General features: G+C 35.9%; 1 protein-coding gene across 1 annotated transcript; it reads left to right on the forward strand.

Moving 5' to 3' along the window:
• Positions 1-3,227: 3,227 nt before the first annotated feature.
• Positions 3,228-3,928, forward strand: LOC137943567 (uncharacterized). The gene is made up of 3 exons (XM_068789052.1): positions 3,228-3,317; positions 3,413-3,656; positions 3,753-3,928. The coding sequence occupies exons 1-3, from the start codon at positions 3,228-3,230 to the stop codon at positions 3,926-3,928; spliced, it is 510 nt and encodes a 169-aa protein (XP_068645153.1).
• Positions 3,929-21,966: the final 18,038 nt, after the last annotated feature.

A 21,966-nucleotide genomic window follows, 5' to 3' on the forward strand; every position in this document is an offset into this window, starting at 1 on the left:
CAAGAAGACACTCATTAAGCCACTTATATCATCTCTCATCCCTTGACTCCTATCAGTATGAGGTCATCCACAATACTATGCAAAGGAAGCTGCTACCGCAAGTAAATACCCATGCTACCATCACAAGGCATAATTTGGATAGGAGGCAAAGAGTGCATGAGGAAAGAGAGTATAACCACTATGCCACTTCAGTCAACTAAGCCACCACATCTAGAAGTGAATGTTGAAGAAGAAAATGCATATAAGAAATCCAAGGAACTAGAGGAAGGAGAAACTGAAGAAGAATATGAAGAAGATGAAAGTCACAGAGAAATTGAAGAAGGAGCAGGACAGATAAAGGAAGAAAGTGATGTAGAGAGGAGTGAAGAAGAAGAAGAGAATAGAGAGGACGAGAAAGAATGATAATGAAGAGGATGAAGCCTATCTCAGGCTAGAATATAGATCAGTCCAAGCCATGCAATTTGCAAACCCCGATAGTAGGCCTTATTTCTAGGTGTTTGTATTGAGACACCTTCGTCTCAAAACTTCTTTGTATCATCCTCTTTAAATATATTTACCTAGATTGCCATTGAAATACAAAACTCCTTTTTGTTTGATCATTCTTGTTGTATGCCTATTCTTGTGAATGAATTTGATGATGTTGAAAAAGGGGATATCATGCAATAGCCAAAGAAAAAGCATTACATGAAAACAAGGATTGGTCTCAAGATTCTTATCCAATTTGTCCATGAAATTTATAACTCTACACAAAACAACATACTCAACATACCGATTATACGGGAAAAATACTCAGTTTCCTTTCATTACCGTTAGCACCGATTCACAACATGGTTTATGCTCCTTGTTGTTGGATTCTCTTGAAAGATTGATCTTTAAGAAGTTAAGTGACGTATCCTAGAGTATTTGAACGATTGAGATTTTTTTCTTTTACATGAGCTACGTAAATTCTGGTTTGTGTCATGCTACGTACCAGAAGTTCGACAACATATATGGGATTGATTTCATTTTTTTGCAAGCTCGGTAATGATTCACCTCGATACTATAGCAAGCTCTAATTGTTTCTTGAAGTTCTAAAACTTAGAACAAGAAGTAAAATCTGTGAGCAAACTTGATACTCGTGGAGAGGAAAACCAGGTCCTCACGATTGATTTTCTATTTTTTTTTTGAAAGACTTCTTGTAACTCCAGTCAATGCTTTTGTATATTAATATTCCCGATGTATTTTGCTGTGAAGGATCTTCAATTTGAGTAAACTGTCCACAAACAAGAAAAAGAGAGGAAGGCAATTGCCCCTTATGAGCATCCATGTTGACATACATGAAAAAGAGGAAACTTACCCAATTTAGGCAAGCTTATTTTTAAGAAAAGTGTTGTTGTTTTTTTATACCCACGTGAGGCTCCTTGATTTCCTGAACTCTTTCAATTCATACATATGGGGTTAGTCCAAAATGAAGTGGACTTGAATTACTCCCGCATTACTCAGTTCATTAGATTAAGCTGTTAGTGTAGAATGATTTCCACTTCATTTGAATCACGCCAAGTAATTCAATCAAGCAAAAATCGGGGAAATCAGATTCATACATATTTTGCGATTCATTAAGATGAATCGCGCATCCCACGTCCCCCCCCCCCCCCCCCCCCCCCCCCCCCTCGAATGAAAAAAATCCCTTCATTTCCCTTCTGCTCTCCCTCTCCCTCGGCCTACGTCTCCCAACGATTTTTTTCGCCCCATCTTCTTCCTCTTTTCTTTGCTCTCTGCTTCCTCTCGTCTTTGCACTTCCTTCTCATCATCTTCGCATCTCCTCTCTCCTCTCCCTTCTTCTCTTCTACGCATCTCCTCTCCCCTCTCCCTTCTTCTCTTCTACGCATCTCCTCTCCATGTCTCTCTTGGCGTCCCTCTTCCTTCTCCCTCTCTCGTCCCCATCTCTCTTTCCCCTCTCGACCTCCCTCTCTTCTCACTCTCAGCCTCCCTCTCCCTTCTCACTCTCGCTCCTTTCCACCCCCCCCCCGATTTCCTTCGAATTTTGACATTCAGGCGTCAATTTCTTTGATTGGGCTTAGATTTCCCCATTTGGCAGTTGTTTTCCACAAATTTTAGAAGGTAAGACGAAACCCTAATCTTTTTTCAACTGATTTAGTGTTGTATTTGATTTAATTTTAATTTTTGTGCATAATTTGTCTTGCTTGTGGCCTAATTGTGGGATTTAGGGTTCAATTTCATCTTGGTAGGGTTTAATTTTGGGATTAGAGTAGGGGTTTCAGACTTTTAGGGTTTTTAAGGTCTAGGGTTTAGCCTTTAGGTCTAGAATTAGGGTTTAGAGTTTTTTCAAAAAAAATTAGGGTTCTCGATTTTTGGGGTGATAGTGTTTAAGGGCTTAGGTTTAGTGTTTGGGGCTTTTAGGGGTTTTAAGGTCTAAGGTTTAGGGTTTATTTTGATTTTTTAGTGTACTCGGTTAGGGTTTAGGGTTTAGGGGTTTTAAGGTTTAGGGTTTAGGGTTTATTTTAATTTGTTAGGGTTCTCGGTTAGGGGTTTGGGTTTTTAGGGATTTTAAGGTCTAGGCTTTAGGGTTTAGGGTGTTTAGTCAAGTTCAAACAAGGCTGAGTCGCCTACACGGGCGTCCATTAGCCAACGAAACCCAACCTTCATCATTGAGATGTCAGTTAGTAGTGACTGTGAAGTCATATGGGCTCCACTAGGGGTGTTCGGTGAATTTGGACTTGATAAGTGTGTTTTTGTATTGTTCTAGTCATCTGCAATGGAATTAGTTTGATTAATTTTGAAATGATTTAGAATGTTGTTGAATATGTTTGAAGTGCTATGGAATGCTCTTGCCATGTGGTGAGGAGATTTGGGTATTATAAATATCCACCACATGGTATTTTGTTTTTTGTTGTTTGTGTTTCCGTGTGTCCCTAGTTACTATGACAGGTAATGGTTGTCTTATAAAAAAAATCCATGACGACCATCTTGGATTTAGATTATAAATGGTTGGAAGAAGACAACAAACTCCTCGATCATATGACATTTGGACCTTCGAGGAGGACAACAAAATGCTCGATCTCTTGGTTGAGCAAGTCAATATGAGGAACAGGATGCCCAATGGTGTTTGGAAGCATGGGGTGCATTTGGACTGTGTCAATAGGTTCAATGAATACGCAACTAATAAAAAAATTGTTAAGCAGCTCAAGAATCGAACAAGATCATGGAAGAAAACTTACCAAATAGTAATGAGTTATCTCAACACTAGTGGGTTCGGCTGGGATGCAACCACACACCAACTTACTGCATGTTATTCTGTATGGCAAGACTACATCAAGGTTAGTAAATTATGATGTACTTTAAAAATTTTTTATGTTTTCCGCATTACTAGAACTCTATTCCAAGTCGTTTAAATGATGTTTTATTCTTGTAGGAGAATAAAGATGATGAAAATTATAGACAACTAGGCTGCCCCCTTTATGACAAATTGGCTTTGGTAGTGGGAAACTCAATAGCCATGGGGACAGTAAGTCAAACTAGCGTAGACATGTGCAATGATATCCAGCATGAGGAAGAAAATTCACGCTTGGACATGCTCGAGGATGTCGATTTAGGTAGAGATACTCCATCACCATTCTTTACAGAAAATGAGTCGGCACCTGATCAGTCTCAAAGTGGTAACCCGTCAACTTCAAGTCATCGTAGAAAGAGACCGAAAATGTCCACTGATGACAGTTTCATGTTCCTTGATACAATGAAATAAATTGCCACAGTATTGCGTGATACTATAAAACCTGAAGATGATAAAGTCAAAGAAGAGAAATGGATTGACACCCTCACGGAAATCCTAGACATGCCGATACAGTGGAAGTTTCGCGCTCCTAAATGGTTAGATACAAAAATTAAAAGGAACATATTTACGAAGATGATAGTGGAAGAGCGACTCTAGTGGCTTAAATATTGTTCTGGTGAAATGTAGTAACGAGTTTTAAGTACACTATCTATTTTAGGACGATTGTTTTGAATTTTAATTATGTTTTTTTAATTATGACATTATGAGACTTATCATTGATAGATTATGAACGTTATTATGGTTAAGATTTGGGTTTTCATAATTGTTGTGTTCTTATTGTGTGGATGAATATTTTGGATGTGTAATTGGATATGGTTGTATAAAGGTGTGATTGAAAATAGGTTATGATTGAAGATAAGGGTATGATTTTTTGTTTATGATATTTAGCAAGAAACATGAATTATTTTTATAGTTGTCATTGTGGTTGTGGTGATTGTATTTGTAGGTTTCTATGGATATTAAGAAAGACAAAAAAAAAAAAAATAGTAAGAATGATAGCATTCACATGTATTTTTTACATGATGGGAAGATACTTTCTCAGCCATAGGAATAGACGTGCACTACGTCCTCGTGGGATTGGTGGTCCGATTTATTTGCAAAATGCATTAGCAGAATCACCTGTTAAAATTTGAAAAGTTTAAAAGATAAATCAAATTGTGTTTCATAAATTGGCAAAGATACTTTATAATAAAGGATTTTTATCACCACAAAGACCATCTTAGTGGAAGAACAACTTGCATATTTTCTCCTAACTGTTGGTCAATAACAATCGTATAGTGTCACAGTAGAGATGTTTGATAGATCAAATTGGACCATAAGTAGGTATTTCAATAAGGTGTTGAATGCTATTATCAAACTTTAGTCTGATTACATCAAACGACCTTCAGAACGCACTCACTTGAAGGTTTTACACAATCCAATGTTTTATCCATATTTTAAGGTAACATCACTTGGCCTTTAATGAACAATTTTAGATTAATATTTAGAGTTAATTTGTTTTAATTGAAATGATATAATTAGGATTGTATTGGGGCTATTGATGGAACTCATATCAAAGCAAACATCCCACTCGAACAACAACCAAGGTTCTAGAATAGAAAGGGCTATCTCTCACAAAATGTGATGGCAGCATGTACATTTGACATGCAATTTACTTATGTACTTGCTGGATGGGAGGGATCAGTAGCTGATTCCCGTTACTGAAGGATGGATTGACTCGCCGAGATAGAATCTTTGTACCTGAAGGTAAATAATATATTTTTATGTAGTAATTTTTTTCTTTTTTATCTTCAATTATCTTAGGTGGAATATATTTTGTAATATAGGTAAATATTATCTAGTCGATGCTAGTTATGCAAATATGCCAGGATTTTTTGCTCCATATTGAGGAACTCATTATCATCTACAAGAATTTGGAGACAACCTTCCTAGAAATGATAAAGAGTTATTCAACCGAAGTCACTCATCTTTGAGGAATATATTGAACGAACTTTTGGTGCTTTAAAAGCTTGATTTCAAATGTTGAAAGGCGCTCTTCCATTTTCTTATAAAATCCAGATAAAAATTGTAATAGCTTGTTACATATTACATAATTACATACGTAAAGAGGATTACAATGATATGTTTGAATAAGAAGATGATAATTCGGATGATGAGCTTGGTGGAGGAGGTATTGAGGTCCGATTAGCAAGTGCAAATGAGGATGAAGATAGTGATGATAGCGATGATCTTGAGGATGGAGACAACCTATCAACAACCATGTGGAGGTGGCATGCATTAGAATCCACTAGAGCCGCACAATTTCGAGATGCCATAGCGACTAGCATGTGGAGTGATTATTGATGGTTGTACTTTATTGCTTGTGAACATGTATATTGTCGTTCGTATGTACTAAACTAGTAAGTTGATGATTTTAAATGCACAAACTCGTTGTTATATTCCAAGGCATAAACATTTGCTTTTATGTTGTAACTTGTGGACTATTACGAGTAACTTGGTTCATTTGAAGCATTTTTTTAATTTTTAATTATATATATATGTATATATGTTATTAATAATTTATTTAAAATAATTATTTTTATAATTATAAAACTAATCATTTTTTATTTTATAAAAATATATTATTAATTATGTAAAAAATTCATAGTATGTTATCAATAAAATAATTTTTTTATTTATTCAGTTCAATTAAATAATTTATTCGTTAATTATATTCGCTTTTGTTATTTTTTACTTTTTAAAAAAATTTATAATTTATTCTAGTCACACTTAATTAGTATATTAATTTATAATAAACTCTAATCATTAATTGGTTTAATTATTCAATTGCTATAATTAATTAAACCAATGGTTTTACATTTTGTGTTAATATATTATTAATTAATAATACGTAAAAATATATATTATGTTATTGATAAATTAATTAATTAATTTATTTATTATATTTATTTTTATTACTGTATTAAATTAGTGAGTTTGAATGTTAAAATATATCTTATGTTATTAAAAATAATTTATTTATTTATTATATTAGCTTATGTTATTTTTAAATTATTTATTTATTTATAATAATTTATTCTAGTCACCCGTAATTATTATATTAATTTATAATAAATTTTAATCATTAATTGGTTTAATTATCCCATTTTTATAATTAATTAAACCAATGGTTTTACATTTTGTGTCAATATATTATTAATTAATAATACATAAAAATATATATTATGTTATTAAAAAATAATTTATTTATTTATTATATTCGCTTATTTTATTTTTATATTTTTTATTTATTTTTAATAATTTATTCTAGTCACGCGTAATTAGTATATTAATTTATAATAAACTATAATCATTAATTGGTTTAATTATCCCATTGCTATAATTAATTAAACCAATGGTTTTACATTTTGTGTCAATATATTTTTAATTAATAATACATAAAAATATATATTATGTTATTCATAAATTAATATATATTTTTATTATATTTATTTTTTATTACTGTATTAAATTAGTGAGTTTTAATGTTGAAATATATCTTATGTTATTAGAAACAAATTACTTATTTATTATATTCGTTTATGTTATTTTTTATTTTTTTATTAATTTTTAATAATTTTTAATAATTTTTTCTAGTCACTTGTAATTATTGTATTAATTTATAATAAACTGTAATCATTAAGTAATATAATATAGTTTTTCCTTAATTAGGATATTAATATATTTTAATACTACACGATAAATCACTTGTAAGTGTAGTAACCATGTTTATTTTGGTTAATTATCTGTTTAGGTATATGTTTTATTTAAGTATATTATAAAATGTTACTCATTCTCTTATTTATATCATACTTTTCATTTGGGGGCACTAACACTAGAATTTGTTTTCCAGTGCACTTGAACTTGTCTACACTAACACCCAATGATGAGTTGAAGTTAAATCAATTCATTTAAGATGAATTGAATTCTTCACTTCATTTCAAGTTCAAGGTGGATTCATGTGGAAAGTTATAAGAGCAAAGAGTGTTGTTAGTACTTGATATTATTTGATTGATAGTTTATAGGTAAAGATTTGAGTTTTACATCGGCTCGTAAGAGAGATTTACTTAAAATCACTACGGTTCCTCGGAATGGATTATTGTGTTTTCTTATTACTCGAAATTTATTGGGTCACTTGACTAAGTAACCTCCACTACTGGATGAAAGAGATAGTGTATACATGAAATGGTTTAAAGATGATATACTTGTTATTAGTTGGTTGATTAACAATATGGAAGAAAGTGTTGCAAATAATGTTGATTATCTTGAGATAGCTAAACAAGTGTGGGATTCATGTGGAAAGTTATATTCTAGTATTGATAACTTGCAAAAATTATACGATATTTTTAAATAATGTATAATACTAAACAGGGGAAGAACTTGCACAATTTAGGGGACTTGTTCAAGAATAGAAAATTTCTCAACCCTATTCCACTAATATTGTGGTTTGGGAAAAATAATGAGTAGCATTAGGAGCCTCTATCTATCTTGCTAATATCAAACTATATCTTGAGATAGCTAAAACTCAAATTCTGAGCTAAGCTACTCTTCCATCTTTTGATGATATATCAGCCACATTGATACGTATCTCAGATCCATCTTCCATCTCACAAATTGATGTTTCACTAGCTACATACTCAAATAATAGAAGTGGAAATTCAAGTAATAGGGGACAAGGAAGAAATACTAAAGGTAGTCATGGAAGAGGTCGTAGGGCCGGACAAAACTCTTCCAGACCTGAAAATCAGATTTGTACTTATTGAAGGGGCTTAAATCACTTGGTTGACACATGATGGAAAATTCATGGTAAACTAAATTGGGTTACAGCAAATTAAGTCTCTAAAAATAATGGAGGCAAGAATGAAATCAAACTTGAGACTCATAAAGGCAAGATGACTATATGCAAAGAAGATTTTGAATTACCTCAAAATTTGAAGAATATGATGGTACCTACCCCCAACAAGGCATCTCCCACTACTTCAGAAACTATTATCATAGGTATATTCGCTACTACTTCACCTTCTTCATCCTAGATCATTGATTATGGAGCCTACGAGCATCTGACAGGTAATGGTAATCTTTTGAGCTCTATATCTCCTTGTATGACTGATAAATTTGTCTTTATAGTAGATGGATCTCAAACCAAGGTACATGAGGTGGGGTCCACCTTTGCTGCACCTACGCTTCACCTGCAAGATGTACAATCTCTCAAGCATATGTTTCCTTCTTTGCACTCTATCTCTAATTTAAATTGTGAAGTTTGACAATTGAGTAAACACCAGAGGAATAGTTATCGTCCTCAAGCTGAACCTAAAGGTGTTACTCCATTTTTTTAGTTCATACTGATGTGTGGGGACCTTTAAGCATTTTGAATGTTTGTTAATCCAAGTAATTTATTACTTTTGTTGATGATTTTACTCAAGTCACATGGTTGTTTTTACTTCAGGACAGATTTGAAGTCTTACCAACGTTCATGTTAATTTTCATGATTCCATGTTACCTCATGGAGAAAGAAGATGTCGGGGAGAAAAAGAGAAGGAAGAATGAGGTTATAAACTTGTGTCAAAACCCTTCACCCTAGTAAAAGTGAAGAAGACATAAGAAACATAAACTAATTACATCAATGATACCCTAATTACATTATACCTTCCAACACTCCCCCTCAAACTGGGAGGTAATGGCAATGATCCCAGCTTGAAACAAATAATATAGATGTAGTAATAAGCTCCTCCATCACGGTGTCCCAAGAATAAGTATGTCACTAGACACAAACTCTCAAAGGGTATAAATGGGTGATAAGTTGAAACAAACATCAAATGATTTCAAACAAATATAGTGATAATATTCACTGAAGGGGGTAATGCCTATCATTGACAAAAAAAAAACGTTAAAAAAAACAAGGATACCAATAAAAAGTTTCAAAGGACTTAAAAACACCCATATATAGGGGTGGCTTCAAACCGAGCCGGCTCGTGTTCGGCTCAGTTCCGGCTCGGTTCGACTCGTTATATATCGAGCTCGAGCCGAACTCAAACTCAGAAATGGGCTCGTTTAGGTTAATGAGTCGAGCTCAAGTAGAGCCAAGTTCGTCTCGTTGGCTCGCGAGCCGATTCATTAATTTAATGAGCGGCGGGATGGGGCAAATTTTTGGGAGTCTCGAAACTCTCCCGAATTATTTTTTTTTGGTTTCTCTCCTGCCCTCGCTCTCTTCGTCTCCTCCTTCCCTTCTCTCTTCTTCCTCAGAAATTCCCTCTCTCGACCTCCATCTCCCTTCTCCCTCTTGCCGCTGATGCCCCTTCCGCCGCCGCCGCACCTAATCCTTCCCCCCGCTCATCACCTTCTCTGCCTCTCATCGTCGTTGCCATCGACTCCCTTAGCGTCGCCCTCGCCTCATCGTACCCCAACTAGAGCGGCTGCTCTGGACCCTCTCCAGTCATTGTCATCTCCCTACCACCGCCTGTTGCCGCTATCAAATCAGTCGGCCACCGCTCTCGCCGGAACGGGAACCCCCGGATACCTAAAGTTAGGAGACCTAAGTTGAGGGGGGTGAGATTATTTTACCCCCTCGACGCTCTGTCCCGCACAACGTGCAAACTCGCACGTGCAGTTCACACATGCAAGTTTCGCACGTGTGGTTTTTATAAAAAAAAAAAACTTGCAAATCCTATTCTTAGCCTATTTTCCCTCTGGACGATGCAATAATACATAAAAATATAGTGTGTTAAAGTTAGCATTTGATCAAATTTTCTTGTTTCTTTTTTTATTTTTTATAATTAATCATGTACACAGTTAATTGGCTCACGTAATTATTGTATTAATGTATAATAAACTGCAATCATTAAATAACATAATATCTAATTTAATTAATTAATATATTAATTTATTTTAATTATACATTAAATTACTTATTTGTGTTGTAATCATGTTTGTTTTACCTAATTTGGGGTTTAAATATTATGTTTTAATTAAATATACTATTATAAGTTACTCATTTTCTTGTTTTTTATATTTTTCTTATTTTGGGGCACTAACACTGGAAACTGTTTTCCAACGTATATGAACTCGTCCACGCTAACACCAAGTTTGAAATTGAATTTAATGTAGAAGAATTAAATGAATTTGAAGCAGGAGATGAAGATGAACTTCAAATTTTAAGTTTGTTGACTAACCCCCCTTATAATTCTCATATCCACAGTAGCTTCAGAATCATTATTTAGTGCTGGTGGTAGAGTAATATACTCGTATCGTTCTTCCGTAGTACCAAATACATTTCAAACTTCGATTTGTGGCAGTGGTTGGGTTCGGACTCTTCACGGTATAAAGAAAAATCAAAAGGTGAATTTATTTGATTAATTATTTATTACGATATTTTTTAGTATATTTTTTATTTTTATTTATTAAAATTTTGTTTTATGATTACAACTTGAGAAGAAGAGTGCAGAGATAATGCTACCAGCTACATGATTTTTCATGTTTTTCTCATCATGATAATTTTAATATTTTTAATGACATTAAGTAACTACTAGTGGAAGAGTATTTTTTTTTATTTGACAATAACTAATTTTATTTTTTTGTTTTTGTCATAGGTGGAGATTTTGCTCAAGCAAGGACGTATATTATTTTCTAGCATGAAGAGAAATAACTATAGTTTGTAAATTTATAATGGATTTATAGTTTTTATTTGGGTGATTGTAAATTGATTGTGATATTTCATTTAATTTTGTTGTGTTTGATTATTGTATGTAATTTATTTATAATATTATGTAGCGTATGGAGTATTTAGACTATTTTATGAAATGTATAAATAATTTATTGGAGTGTTTATGGAATGTATAAACAATTTTATGGAGTATTTATGCAAGTATTATGTATGTTGATTATGCCCAATTTAAAATAGAGGTCATGTCGAATTTTATACAGGTATTATATATATATATATATATAGATTATGCTTAATTTTAAGTAGAGGTTATGCCCAATCTTTTACACGTAATATATATATAGGTTATGCCCAATTTTATGTAAAATGTATACATAATTTTATATATATTTTATTTGGTATATATTTTTTGAAAAGTTTTAAATGTATGTTGAGGCTCGAGTTTGGCTCGAAACTCGGCTCGAACTCGGTGGGCTCGAGCTCGATAAAAATTTTAGGCTCGAGATGAGGCTCGACTCAAAATATTTAAATCAAGCTCGGCTCAAACATAGGCAAGTTTGGGCTTGGCTCGGCTCGATGCCACCCCTACCCATATATATATAAAAGGACCAACCAAAGCAACGCCCGACAAGGGTTGGTCGAAGGGGAAGTAAGAGTCAAATAAATGATGGTAGGAGACATATTGCGAAATGATAAGAGGGTAATGGGTAATGAGGAAGATAAAATGAAAAAGTCAGGGTCACCATGTGCTTTATTTTTCTAAGTAATTTAAACTTTCATCAGAAGAACCAATGCTGACAACAATCAACAAATAATGAACCCAAGGCAAGCAATTGAGGAGTTCTTCTTCAGTAATAATGTATCAATTAAAGAGACACAATAGCAGCAACGGAAATGGGCCAATGCCAAATAACACGCCAATTGTTCAACAACGAAAAACCAGTAAATAATGGAGGTCCTTAAGAGTAATAAGGACACATGAAATAATCTACAAAAAATTCATCCTTGAATAAGGAAGATTTGAACCAAGTAATAAATTGGAGCCGAGTAATAAGTTGCATAAAATCCAAGATAATACTCAAGTTGGAGTCAAGGGACCAAGTTAGACTGAGTCAAGTGATCGACTTGAGCCGAGTCGATGTCAGACCAATATAGGCAAATCAGGGACGGAATTAGTATAGAACTCAAGACCCAAACCAGTATAACAGAGGCAGAGAGCAAGTGGACCAAGTCAAGCTGACTTGAGTCTGAGTTGACTCGGCCTGAGTTGAGCTGAGTCAAGACCAAGTCGAGTTCGAATTGACTCGAGTTAACCCAGTCTGAGTAGTTATGATAAATCAGCAACATATTTGATACCAACAGATAGCAACAACAACTCGTATAATCAGCAAGAGCTGGTTCACTAGGTCCGAGTTGCCTTAAAGAAAAAAATCAAATGGAGATCTTCCAACAGATTACTGGTTCACTGGTCTCGGCAGAGTGGCTCAGAAATAACGAGTTAGCTCGGTAGTAATCAACTCGACATTGTGGCAGTCTTCGTCCTCTAGAAACAGAAACGAAGTTGGCGCAGTAACTTTCGGGATGGATGGACAGCAACATAGAGAGATTGGCTCGGGATTACGGGAAGATGCCAGCAGACAGAGTCAAGCAATGAAGGCAGCAAGATCCGACACCCAGTACGAAGATATGCTAGCGAAGAACAGTAAGATTGACGCTGTTATCCATCAACGAAAAATAGCAACGAACAGTGATGAAACAGCCTGAGATTAATCAGCAATTAACCAGCATTAACTCGAAAATAATTTCCGGATTGACGGAAGAAATAAGCCAAACGGAATTAGAGCATAAATAAGCTGTAATAATCGCTAGTTTGCTGGTTTGGAGCCTGAACAGCAGTAACAAGCAGTCGGGAATGTGGCTCAAATGGTGGAGCACTTATTCTAGGTAGAGTGAGGATAGATCGGAATGAGAAGGCAAAAAAATTAGACCCTAGTTACAGTAGTTGGTCCATGTGTGTTTCAAAGCAAAAAATGACGCAGAGTGCTTAAGATGGTGCCATTGAATATAATCATCAATTTGCAGAGTGCCAACCAGCCGATTATCGTGACGACCATGATGAAGCGGAAGAACCAGAGAGAACCATATACCAGCTTCCGTGATTGATAAATACATGTAGCAGAGAACCAAAGAGGTAGATACCAACGAGAGGTAGATTTGACTTGATCAGTACTAGTAGGAATAAGTGGGGTGCAATGAGCAATGGTAGTGATACATGTGACCTTCTGATGATAGGAACACCCTCAAAGCGACTTCCGACGACCAGAAACCACTTCATGACCAAAACAAAAGGCTATTCTAAAACACTTTCGTTCAAGGACTCTACCACGTATCTTTCTGAATTATAGTTGACTCAGAGTTACGTTGAGTTAGGCCGAGTCAAGATGGGCCATAAGGATACCATCATTTCTGTAAAGATCAACTCGGAAGGAAAAAAACTTTACCTACTGCTTCTCTTACAGCAGCATCTAAATTGATAAAAAAAAATTAAAGAACCCACAATATAGGCAGTGTAACTCGGAATGAGCAGCAGTAATAATTTGAGCAGATAACAAGATTGGAAGTCTAACTCGGAATGGGCAGCAGTAATAATTTGAGCAGATAGCAAGATTGGAATTCTAAAAACTCATAGCTACGAGTCCTGGAAATCAATCCTCTAAATCTTGTTGATTTTCAGGACTCCATGGATTATCTCATGGAGAAAGAAGAAGAACACACGTAGGGGAGAAAAATAGGAGGAAGAATGAGGTTACGGACTTGTGTCCAAATCCTCCCCTTAAACTCTATTTATAAATGACAAAAATACAATATTAACAGACAACAAACAAATTACATAAAATAATTGCCTCAATAACATTATATTTTCCAACACCTCAAATCCTTTTGTGTTATGATTTCTACTCATTTAATAAAAAATTACAAGTTCTTTGGTTTGATAATGCCAAGGAATATATGTCAGGAGAATTTCAATCCTTTTGCAGAGACAAAAGCATTATTCATCAAACTTCATGTGCTAATGCACCACAACAAAATGGTGTGGCTAAGAGAAATAATAGGCATCTTCTTGAGGTGGCCCGAGCTCTTCTTCATCAGATGCATGTGCCCTATTTCTACTAGCCAGAAGCTATTCTTACTACTTGTTTTCTCATCAACAGGTTGGTTCCTTAGTCCTTAATGATAGGTTACCATGCTCCCTACTTTTTTTTATGAATATATGTTTTCCCTTCCTTTGAAGGTGTTTGGGTGTACTTGTTTTATTCATGTCACATCTCCACACACTAAGTTAGACCCAAGGGCTATAAGATGTATCTTTTTAGGCTACTCTTGTACCCAAAAAGGATATGTTTGTTATAATCTCTCTCTAAAAAAAATGTTTCTCCAGAGATGTGACATTTTTTTAAGAGCAACTTCTTTACTCTATTAATGGTACCCCACCTAGTTTCTCTTCAGCTAATGAGTTTCCTAAGCTTATCGTGCCCATCAAAGACTCATAATCTTTCATGGCAGTGATGATTTATTTCCTTGGCTCCCTGAAGCATCAGTTGATACCACTCCTATGAAGTCTATCGATTTGTCTGAGTTAAGTTCTCCTTCTCCCCGTCGAGTTTTTGCTCCTCAATTTGATACTGAGGCTATTTATCTTCAGAATGAACCTCAGTCTTGCACTTGACCTTCCACTTCTCTCTCCATCTCCAATTTTTTATCTACTCATTAATTATCTCCATCTTGTTGCCACTTACTTCTATTCATCTATTTCAATTCCTCAGTCTTATTAGGAGGCCCTTCAGCATCCTAGATGGAAAGCAATAATGGAAGAAGAAATGGCAACCTTATATGAAAATAAGCCTTGGTATGCTGCTTACAAAAATATTTATATAGTCTGAAGCAATCTTTACGAGCCTGGTTTGACAAGTTTAGTCAAGCTATGCTCCAATTCGGGTTCACAAGGTGCATTGTGGACCATTTCGTATTTGTCAAGTATACTGAGAAAGGTGTGGTACTACTTGTTGTGTATGTGGATGATATTATTTTGATAGGCAGTGTTACCTATGGCATTTGTCAAGTCAAACACAAGATATGTAGTGAAGTCAAGATAAAGGACTTGGGACTTTTTGGAAGATGGGCCCAAGCCCACACGACCGAGGCCAACACGTCCAAGTGTGTGGAAGATGGGCTCAAGCCCACAGACCAAGGAGAAGGCCCATAGACCCTCATAGTGGCATGCTGGTAAATAAAGAATCATCTCATAAAGATGACATTGATATAATTAGTTTATGTTTTAGGAGTATTATTATAATGTTATAATCTTATTCATTTATAAATTGAGCCTCACGGGGAAGGTTAGGACACAAGTCCATAACCTCTTTCTTCCTCCTGTTTTCTCCCAATGGGCGTCTCTTGTTCTTTCTCCATGAGCTAAAACATGGAGTCCTGAAAATCATCATGGTATCATAGCATTGATTTTAAGTACTCGTAGTTATGATTTTCAAGATTCTAGAAACCCATTTTTTCTTTTCTCTTTCTCATATTGATGGTTCATTTTTTATAGTTACAACTTCATTTTATTATTATACTGCTACTTTTCTTTTATTGGTACTCATGAGACCTTGATTGGTGCCTCCGTTGAGGAACTGGTGCCTAACCCCACTATTTGCTCTCGTTGCTAGTTCCATCATGGGCACTTGCCTCTGGCTTTGTATCATGGCCCGAAGTCTCCATAAACAACCCAACTCAAGTTGTTCATCAACAAGCTTTGGGAAATCGTGTGCCTCTATATCAAGTATTTCTTTAGCTTCATCTAGTACTCTTGATCCAGCAGTAATGCTGGAGTTTCTTGAACTGATGTTCTTTCCAACTATGATTTGGAGAAATCCATAGTTACAACATCCATGGTGCCTAGAAGTTGGATCCCAAGAAAATTCATCAGTAGCCAGTGATGCATTGACCCTCTGAACTCTAGGCCATGACTGGCCTGAGAAACGCCGCTACTAGCCGAATCGGATAGGCTTGTGTATTGGCAGACATAAATAGAGAAGAAGCCCATAAAAAGAAGGCGCCATTTATTTCTGTCTTTGCGGGTTAACTAGATTTTGGGAAGATGGGTCTGGCTCTGTCTTACTTTCCACTACTCTGTCCTTAGCCAAAGCGTCCTCCATCTTCGGAAATATCTCTGAACCCAAACACTAGAGATCATGCCAACTATTAACAAACTCTTCTCAAATCATCTTAGTGGTTGTGAATCCCTGCTGCTTTGTTCGGGAATGTTCTACAAAAAACCCAAAAATGTGGCCATATCTGGCCATATCTGCCGACGACTGCTCTAATAGCTCGTCATGATGGAAGTCTCGGTTTTTATCTCACGTCTTTGTTCAAAACTCATGGCTTGATGAAGTCATGCACATGAAAAAACTGCTAAGATCTCGGGATAAAGACTTCATTGATTGAGAAGAGTTATCGTCAAGCTAGTTGTAGTGACAAGTGATTTCTTTTCTAATTGGAAAGTTTTCGTTTCCATTTTCAAGATATCTCTACCTTGGTATTTTTTCTCAAAGACATCAGAATCTAGGTGGGATGATTTATTTTTCTTACATTTGGGAAATAACCAGCTAGCATCCTCTGGTTGTTCTTATGCTTCCAAAAATATTTGATCTTCCTCTATTCGAAAAGATGACAAATTTGTTCAGAATCTAGGGAGCCTTTTTTTTTCTTTCGGAAACTCCTCTGCCATCCTAAGACGATGGACTTCGCACTAGCCTTCTCTTCTATTTGTTGATTGTTTCCCATTGTCGTTGTCAGAGAAGATGACTCTACTAAGTCTGTTTTCTGTTTTTTGCTCGTTGGATTATTATTTTGAAGTATTGACGGCTTATTACTTGGTTTCATCATATTATTTGTTGTAGCTTCTTTATTCAGTGATGACCTATCTGTGTATTATTTTATGGTTCATTTTTAAGGATTTTCTTTATTTGGTATGTGTTATTTGGGCCCAAGCCCATTTCAACTGTTGTTATTATGTCTCTGATTGAGACATTATTATTGAAAAAGGACTTCTGGGTTGCTGATTGTTGTCAGCATTGGTTACTTCGATGAAGAAAGCACATGGTGGCCCCAAAATATTATCTTCTGGTGATTACCCACCCACTCATTTGGCAGTTTTACATTTTTCAAGTACCTGAGGATTCTCTCCAATGCCTGCCAATGAGAAATCCGAGGTTATGCATACACTGACTGACCACACTAATTGCAAAAAATATCAGGTCTTGCCCCAATGAGATAAATTAGCTTCCCAACTAGCCTCAGGTACTTGCCCACATCAACTTCTTCTCCAAACCAACATATAATTTTGTATTTGTCTCCTTAGGGGTGCCAGTAGGACAACATACCATCATTCCTATTTCTTTAAGCAAGCCAAACACATATTTCCTCTGTGATAAGATAATGTCATGCTTGGACTGAAGAACCTCAATACCAAGGAAGTACTTAAGGAGTCATGGTGATTTTCAAGACTCCATGGATTAGCTCATGGAGCAAAAAGAAGAGACACCCAATGGGAGAATACAGGAGCTAGAAAGAGGTTATGGCCTTGTGTCCTAACTGTCCTCCTCAGGTTCAATTTATAGATAAATAAGATTATAAGATTACAATAATACCCTTGAAACTTAAACTAATTACATCAATGTTATCTTTATGAGATTACTCTTTATTTACCATCATGCCATGATTGTGTGTGCATGTGGGCCTTCTCCTTGGTTTGTGTGTTTAATCCCATCTTCCACACACTTAGACGTGTTAGCCTTCCTTAGTCGTGTGGGCTTGGGCCGATCTTCTAATACTCCCCCTCCAGTTGGGGATGATAGAACATCATGAATGCCCAACTTGCTGCAAATGGTGTTTAAGATCTTCCAGTATAAAATGACAATCCATCATATATTCCAACACTCCCCCTCAAGCTGAGGGTGAGAGTACATCATGAATGCCCAACTTGCTACAAATGGTGTATAGGATCTTCCCATATAAAATGGTAGTCCATCATATCTTCTAACACTGCCCCTCAAGCTGGTGGTCTCTTTGTTCTTTTCCAAGAGACCCAATTGACATATAAGAGAGAGTAAAATCACTCATAGCCATAAGACATCGCTCCATACTCCAGTCAAATGGTCATAGTCAAAAATATTTTATGCTCAATTTCACGGGTAGAAAATTAGCCCTACAGTGGGGCACAAAGTCTACCCACTTTCTTAGGGTAGCTAAAAAAACACCTCTTGGGTGAGTAATAGATTTGACTCACACTGGATGTTGGGCACACTCCTATACTCTGTAGGTGGTAGGTTTATAGGCATTGCTCAGAAGTGTAGTATAAACTCCTCCATCACAGTATCCCAACACAGGGGAGTCTCGAATGGTAGGAGTGTACTAGGACAAGGGCTTCTATATAAGTGTTATGGTCATTTCAATATTGAAACTTTTACCGATGTGGATTGGGTTGAATCCACTGATGATAGAAAATCCACTTCAAGATATTGTACTCTAATTGGAGGCAATCTTGTTACATGGAGGAGTAAAAAACAAAATGTAGTTGCAAGATCAAGAGAAGAAGCAGAATATAGAGCCATGACACATGCGGTAAGTGAGCTCCTATGGATTCAATCCTTTGTGGCAAAATTGAAATTCAACAAAGGACCGTTAGAATTCCACTGTGACAATCAAGCTACAATTCAAATTGCCTCCAACCTAGTCTTTCATGAGAGAACTAAGCATATCGAAGTGAACTGTCACTTCATTCAAGAAAAGCTGCAAGCAGGTGTTATAGGTCTTAAACATGTCTCGTCACAAAGACAACTTACTGATATAATCACAAAATCAGTTAAATCAGAGGTTCTCTTTACTACATGCACTAAGTTGGGATATATGATATATTATCACCACCAGCTTGAGGGGGAGTGTTAGAAGATATAGACAAGCTTGGGTGTCGTTGATGTAATTATTTTATTATTTTTTCCCTTATTCACTCCTACGAGGGTTAAGGGTACACTTATAATTTTTGTATTATTGGCATCTATAAATAAAGCTTAAGGGTACACTTAAAATTCAGAGCCTGTTTTTTCTTTAATTCATTAATGAGCATGAGCCAGTAGCCTGTTTTTTTCTCAAAACGGCAGTGGGAAACAGATGGTCACTGAGTGGTTGCAGCAACTAGGTAGTGTGATAAACCTAGGTAGTGTGATAAACAGATGTGTTTGATGCTTACATGCAAGGGCTTTTTATAGTTTTTGAGTGTGAAAGAAAACCGAAAATCGTGATTTTCTACTGTGGGAAGCTTATCGCGTTGAAGACTCCTTATTTATGTTCGATTTTCTCAAAAAAAGGGAAAAGAAGGTACATATTCTCTGTCCTCACCGGTTGTAGTTTCTCCTCTCCAATTCATTAATGGTAGCGGATTATAAAAAGGGTCTCTCCCTCGTGATACATGCCACAGTTCTTTTCTTCCTTCCTTCGCTTCGGCCAGGACTCCCTCTCTTTCACTCTTCTCCTTAGCTCCTCACCAGTTCATGCCAGCAACAGTATCGTCAATCCCAGCGACCTGTCAGCTCTCGCCCGTCTTGCCTTCTGAGCCGACGGATCTGAAATTACACAACAATCTCTGCTGCGGAAGCTGCAGCAGATAGCGTTGTGTAATTTCCAGACCCGTCTACAGAAGCCACTTTGTAAAGCACGAGAGGCATCTCCACCTTATCGACGATGTGCAGCTCATGTCGGAGGACCCAATCATTCACCCCGTTTCTAAACGACCGACCTTCAACTCACCCGTCTCCCTCTACCATGACTGCATCTACAGAAAGAACCTTGCAGGAGAGCAGACGTTGCTCTCGGTTAACTTCAAAAATAAAAATGAAAAATCATATTCAAACAAAACCATGGTGCCCGTCTTCCTCTATTTTCTCTTCCCTCCATCGAACCTTTTGTAAGATTATTTTCTCTCTCGCTCCTGGTTTTCTTTTTCGAATTTCTCCGGCATGTCATGGCGTCCTTGTCTCTTGATTAACTTTACCCTTTTTCTCCTTTTGTTAATTTCGAAGCATCTCATTTGGTTCTAGCAAATGAAAAGCACGGTTAGTAAACCTCTTTTATTTCGTTTTTTCTCCTTAAGTTTGTTTGAGGTTTTGTATTAAGTAGATTATTGATGTTGAGCTACCGATCTGGGTTTAGTCTCTGCATAAGATAACTCAGTTTAGGGAAGGTGAAGAAAATATATAGATTGCGGAATAGAACTTGGATTATGATTTCTAAAGATGATAGTTAATTTTATTTTATTTTGTCATTGACTAATTTATTACAAAATTTATTACAAATTGATAGTTAATTCTCTCTTAGCATCCCTTGCTAATGGTTGGGGTCGGGTTTTTGAAAACCCAAGCATCTGACTTCAAAAAAAATCCGAACTTACAACACCAACCCTACCAATCCCTGTCTCCACAACCCTGTCCACGCACCATCCCTGTAAATCCGACCCATCCCCACTACATCCTTGCCCCCCCTCCTCATATCCTTCCCCATCCATACCTAGTTTTCATATCTTTGCCCCGTCCTCATGGGTTAGATTGGAGAAACCCATCCTCTATCTAAAACCCAACCTCTTCCTTGTGTTTTTGGGTCAAATTGGGTCAGGTTTCCCAAAACTCGGCCTGATGCCCAACCCTACTTGTTGTCAAGTACAAAAAACTTCCTATCGTGCATCAATTCTTAGTTTGATTTGACTCTCACCAAACTTCATGAACTTCCTCTTCATCGCTATCTTTGGATGGGGGAAGATTTCTTAGAATCATTATCATCAGACTTTGAGTCTAGTTTTTCTAGATGATCTTTCATGTTTAGATTGTAGCACTTATATCCAAACACTTTAAGATTCCCAATGTTGCAATTTTCATATGGGTTTATCTTAAGTTTTGTCTCACCATATTGATAGCATAACCACTTGCTAAGAGCCTTTGCCCACAAGTACTTTGGTAGGTTGAATTTAGTTAGCATGGTTCTGCACATTTCTTGAAGATTTTTGTTTTTTTCTCTCAGCCACCTTACTTTGATGCAATGTCCTAAAGCCTGAGAACTCTTGCCTATACCCTTTCTCATCACAATATTTATCAAACCTCCCATAAATTCACCACCTCTATCACTCCTAGTCCTAATAATCGTGCTATCTTCTCATTTTCAACCATTTTGGATTGTTTTGCAAATTTTATAAATGCATTTTTTTGTGTGCAAGGAATAATGTCCATATGTATCTAGAGAGGTAAAAAAATGTTATAAAGACAAAAAAATTCACCCAGACTTGCACTCCAATGTTCCCATACAAACCAAATAAAGAAGTTGTAGGGGCTTGATGGTGAAAATTTGTCATGGGCTTAAATGATTTTTTCAAATATTTTCCTTTCATGCAAACATCACATAAAAATTGATTTTTGAAACAATGTTTTGGAAAGCCTTCAACGATGTTTTTCTTTCAAAGCTTTTGTCAAAAAAATTATGCTAATATGTCCTACTCTCCTATACTATAAGGACGTATCCTCATTATCAGCCATGAGACATGCAACATTATGTTTCAAAAAATCATCTATTTTAAGAACATACATATTTTCTTTTCTTTTTTCATCAAATATCAAAGTAGAACTTGAAAATACCTTACACTGATTTAGACCAAACTCAAATTTGAATCCTTTGTCACATAATTGATTTATGTGAAGATATTTCTTGTTAAGTTGTAGAGCCTAATCAACGCCTCACACTGAGTCAGTACAAGGATCAACCTTGGAATATATTTACGTTGAGTCGGTATGCGGATTGACCTCACAAATCCACGATATATTGATTGTTATTTCATTAA

The sequence above is a fragment of the Aristolochia californica genome, unplaced genomic scaffold, assembly GCF_029961685.1.
Source record: "Aristolochia californica isolate CCGP_79_NKW_82.1479 unplaced genomic scaffold, dmAriCali1.0.hap1 SCAF_11, whole genome shotgun sequence".
Taxonomy (NCBI): Eukaryota; Viridiplantae; Streptophyta; class Magnoliopsida; order Piperales; family Aristolochiaceae; genus Aristolochia; species Aristolochia californica.